This window comes from Oncorhynchus clarkii, chromosome 12 (genome assembly GCF_045791955.1).
Source record: "Oncorhynchus clarkii lewisi isolate Uvic-CL-2024 chromosome 12, UVic_Ocla_1.0, whole genome shotgun sequence".
NCBI classification, from domain to species: domain Eukaryota; kingdom Metazoa; phylum Chordata; class Actinopteri; order Salmoniformes; family Salmonidae; genus Oncorhynchus; species Oncorhynchus clarkii.
Window position 1 is genome coordinate 9618942 of NC_092158.1, and position 5000 is coordinate 9623941.

Genomic DNA, 5000 nt, shown 5'->3' on the forward strand with positions numbered 1-5000 from the left:
TTCCTGAGGGCTGCGTGGTCCCATGGTGTTTATACCTGTGTACTATTGTTTGTACAGATGAACATGGTACCTTCAGGCGTTTGGAAATTGCTCCCAAGGATGAACCAGACTTGTGGAGGTCCACAATTTTTTTTCTGAGGTCTTGGCTGATTTCTTTTGTTTTTCCCATGATGTCAAGCAAAAAAGGCACTGCGTTTGAAGGTAGGCCTTGAAATACATCCACAGGTACACCTCCAATTGACTCAAATTATGTCAATTAGCCTATCAAAAGCTTCTAAAGCTATGACATCATTTTCTGGAATATTCCAAGCTGTTTAAAGGCACAGTCAACTTAGTGTATGTAAACTTCTGACCCACTGGAATTGTGATATAGTGAATTATAAGTGAAATAATCTGTCTGTAAACAATTGTTGGAAAAAGTACTTGTGTCATGCACAAAGTAGATGTCCTAACAGACTTGCCAAAAACTATAGTTTGTTAACAAGAATTTTGTGGAGTGGTTGAAAGACGAGTTTTAATGACTCCAAACTAAGTGTATGTAAACTTCCGACTTCAACTGTATAAATATATGGACGAGCATATCAGACCAATAGACAGCACGCTCTTGGCTGATTTTCTTTTGATTTTCCCAAGATGTCAAGCAAAGAGGCACTGAGTTTGAAGGTAGGCCTTGAAATACATCCACAGGTACACCTCAAATTGACTCAAATGACTATTTGCCTCATGACTCCTGCATGCTTTGTTGACTACGAACTTTCTTTACCCAACCGTGGGACAGACTATATTTGTTCCCACACTCGGGACTCTGACTCGCTATTAGTTACACAGACATTTGGCCTCCTATCGTATTGTAACCTTGACCAATCCAGATGTGTTGGTCATTACTGAGATGTGGTTAAAGAAGAGTATTTTGAAAACGGATGTTAACCTTTCTGGTTATAACCTTTTTCGGCAAAACAGATCTTCCAAAGGTGGTGGAGTGGCAATCTTTACCAAGGATCACCTTCAGTGCTCGGTTGTGTCCACCAAGTCTCTACCTAAACAATTTGATTTGCTGGTTTTAAGCATTACACTTTCAAATAACTACTTGTTGACTGTTGCTGGGTGCTATCGTCCTCCATCAGCACCGGCCTGTACCCTACTTGCCTTAAGCTCTCTCCTGGCCCCTTACACTGCATCTGAATTTGTCTTGCACATGCTTAAACCACTGACCAAGTCCTAAAGCAATGGGACTCCCTAAATCTTTCTCAGATTATCACCAATCCCACAAGGCGTGACTCCAAACACCCAGAAAAGGCTACTCTCCTTGATGTTATCCTCACAAATAATCCTGATAGGTATCAGTCTGGTGTTTTCTGTAATGACCTTAAGTGATCACTGTTTTACAGCCTGTGTTCGTAATGGCTGCTCAGTGAAACGACCTGTTCTTATTTGTTATAGACTTGCTAAAAAAAAATATAGAATCAGCTTGATCCCCTATGTTGGACCTTCTTCTTTGACATTTTCAGTGGAGTGAAAGGATCAGCACACGCACACTCAGGCTGACTGGCTCGCATTCAGGCAAATGAGAAATAAGTGCACTCAGGCTATCCGGAAGACCAAAGTTAGTTACTTTAAGAAGAAAGGGTCTAAACCACCTGACCCAGATGTTTTTTGCAGGTAAAGTTTTAGGAGCTCCTTTAGCACCTCGGACTCAGGGAGAAACTTTGTAGCGGGGCAGGGGGAAAAGAGGGAGAAGCATCGGGGACAGTCACATTAGAAGGGGTGGGAGATGAGGAAATATTGGACGGGCAAGGAGGCATGGCTGAGTCAAATAGGAATCCTGACTTAATGAAGTGGTGATTAAATAGCTCAGCCAACGTTCTTCTTGTCAGTACAACCACATCATCAACATTAAGGGACATTGGCAGCTGTGAGGAGGAGGGTTTATTCTTCAGGTCTTTAATGACGTTTTCCAGAACTTATTGGGGTTAGACCCACAGAGAGAGAATTTCTTCTTTAAGGTTACTGCCCCTATTATCGCCAAGCATATCTCTGACCTTTTTAACCGGTCTCTCCTCTCTGGGGAGGTTCCCATTGCTTGGAAGGCAGCCACGGTTCAACCTTTATTTAAAGGGGGAGATCAAGCTGATCCTAACTGTTACAGGTCTATTTCTATTTTGCCCTGTTTATCAAAAGTGTTGGAAAAACTTGTCAATAATCAACTGATTGGTTTTCTTGATGTCTATAGTTTTCTCTCTGGTGTGCAATCTGGTTTCGGCTCAGGTTATGGATGTGTCACTGCAACCTTAAAGGTCCTCAATGATGTCACCATTGCCCTTGATTCTAAGCAATGTTGCGCTGCTATTTTTATTGACTTGGCCAAAGCTTTTGGCACGGTAGACCATTTCATTCTTGTGGGCCGACTAAGGAGTATTGATGTCTCCGAGGGGTCTTTGGCCTGGTTTGCTAACTACCTCTCTCAAAGAGTGCAGTGTATAAAATCAGAAGATCTGCTGTCTCAGCCACTGCCTGTCACCAAGGGAGTACCCCAAGGGTCAATCCTAGGCCCCACGCTCTTCTAGGAAGCTCTCTCATCCATTTATATGCAGATGATACAGTCTTATACTCAGCTGGCCCCTCCCCGGAATTTGTGTTAAATGCTTTAAACAAAGCTTTCTTAGTGCCCAACAAGCTTTCTCTACCCTAAACCTTGTTCCGAACACCTCCAAAACAAAGGTTGTGGTTTGGTAAGAAGAATGCCGATCTCCCCCAGGTGTGATTACTACCTCGAAGGGTTTAGAGCTTGAGGTTGTCACCTCATACAAGTATTTGGGAGTATGGCTAGATGGTACAATGTCCTTCTCGTAGCACATATCAAAGCTGCAGGCTAAAGTTAAATCTAGGTTTCCTCTATCGTAATTACTCCTCTTTCACCACAGCTGTCAAACTAACCCTGATTCAGATGACCGTCCTATCCATGCTAGATTGCGGAGACATCATTTATAGATCGGCAGGTAAGGGTGCTCTCGAGCGGCTAGATGTTCTTTACGATTTACCCATCAGATTTGCCACCAATGCTCCTTATAGGACACATCACTGCACTCTATCCTCCTCTGTAAACTGGTCATCTCTGTATACCAGTCGCAAGACCCACTGGTTGATGCTTATTTATAAAACCCTCTTAGGACTCACTCCCCCTTATCTGAGATATCTACTGCAGCCCTCATCCTCCACATACAACACCCGTTCTGCCAGTCACATTCTGTTAAAGGTCCCCAAGCACCTGGGTGGCTCCTCTTTTCAGTTTGCTGCAGCTAGCGACTGGAACAAGCTGCAACAAACACTCAAACTGGACAGTTTTATCTCAATCTCTTCAATCGTGGACACTCTTACTGACAGTTGTGGCTGCTTTGCGTGATGTATTGTTGTCTCTACCTTCTTGCCCTGTGTGCTGTTGTCTGTGCCCAATAATGTTTGTACCATGTTTTGTGCTGCTAACATGTTGTGTTGTTACCATGCTGTGTTGTCATGTGTTGCTGCCTTGCAATGTTGTTGTCTTAGGTCTCTCTTTATGTAGTGTTGTGTTGTCTCTCATGTCGTGATGTGTTTTGTCCTATATTTATATATTATTATAATTATTATTTTTTTATCCCAGCCCAGTCCCCGCAGGAGGCCTTTTGCCTTTTGGTAGGCCGTCATTGTAAATAAGAATTTATTCTTAACTGACTTGCCTAGTTAAATAAAGGTAAAATAAAATCTATTAAAAAATACTTTAAAACGGTTCAGTTTGCGTAAAAAAATAAAAACACATATTTAGCTTTGCACAGGCACAGTCATTGAATTTGAGCTGTGGCGTGTCGCCTACACTATGTTTGCATTCTTAAATGTTTATAGAATCCAAAAAGGAAAGCTGTGTGTGTGTGTGGGCTGATGAGTGAGGCCTACTGATATGGCCATGCTCAGAGGGAGGAAGGTGCAGGATCAGAGAGAAAGGAAGAGAGAGAGAGAGAGCTTGAGCCTTCTCTCCTCCATACCCACCCCTCCCATCCAGGCCCTTCTATGTGCTCCGGGCATTGACGTCACATTTGCTCCTTTCGGTTGCCATAGCAACTTATTTCCCTAAACCCCTTGTTTTTTCTTCTTCTCCCTCCTCTTCTCTGGTAGGTCCACAATGGTTGTACAGCCAGCATCTTGCAACACAATGGTTGCAATACGGTGAACGGGGAGTGATTCAGCATTGCAATCTCGATTTCTAGAGTATTCTTCATCCATCGCTGGGTTTTTCTTTCTTTCTAGTTATCTCCATCTTCACGTGTATTATTCTGTGCGTGTAAAAGTCGTTAAATGTCTCCCGTAGGAATGTTTTGAACAGAACTGTCACCGGACTAGGATCGTCGTCAGCTGGCACGGAATGGTAGGTCTGCGCGGTGTGGTGCGGGAACGATGCGGTGGAACTGTGATATTAATGCAGCGGGAACTGCTGAAGGGTGGGGTGATGAATATTGATCTGCTACGAAGGTTAACTAAATGCTTTCCGCTTTGGAACGCGACAGCGACAATAACAAACTTTTTGGATTTGACTCTGTTGTCCTGCTATATTATACATCGGTGGGTAGTAGTGTGATGGAAGTGATACAAATGCGTTGATTTGATAGGATATCGTTTTGATGCAGGACAAAAGGTTGTTTTCCGCTAGTGCACAAATGCTTGATGTGTTTTCTTTATGTATCAGCAGTCGATTATATAATGGCAACAATGTTGCAACATCAATGAATATGGCCATACAGGAATGAATGGCAGTCTATTATTTAGAGTTTATAAGGCTATTTCAGACATATTTTCTATGTGGTTTTATCATATTCAATATTATTTTGACAATCTTGTTGGATAACACCGTGCCTGAATGAAGTCACTTCACCTGTCCTCGTAACGTGGCCATTAATTACAGTACACTGATAGAATGCGTCACATTCAACTGTCATGCATGGACATGACAGAGGAACACTAGGTGCAAATAA

At 42.7% G+C, this 5000-nt stretch overlaps 1 protein-coding gene across 8 annotated transcripts in view; it reads left to right on the forward strand.

Moving 5' to 3' along the window:
• Nucleotides 1-4165: 4165 nt before the first annotated feature.
• LOC139422693 (mitogen-activated protein kinase 10) overlaps nucleotides 4166-5000 on the forward strand; it is a 119772-nt gene continuing 118937 nt past the window's right edge. For all 8 annotated transcript variants that reach the window (XM_071173911.1, XM_071173914.1, XM_071173915.1 and 5 more), the window contains exon 1: nucleotides 4166-4396. In XM_071173911.1, the coding sequence (XP_071030012.1) occupies nucleotides 4394-4396 (3 nt within the window). In that variant the 5' untranslated portion in view covers nucleotides 4166-4393. The remainder of the gene's footprint in view (nucleotides 4397-5000) is intronic.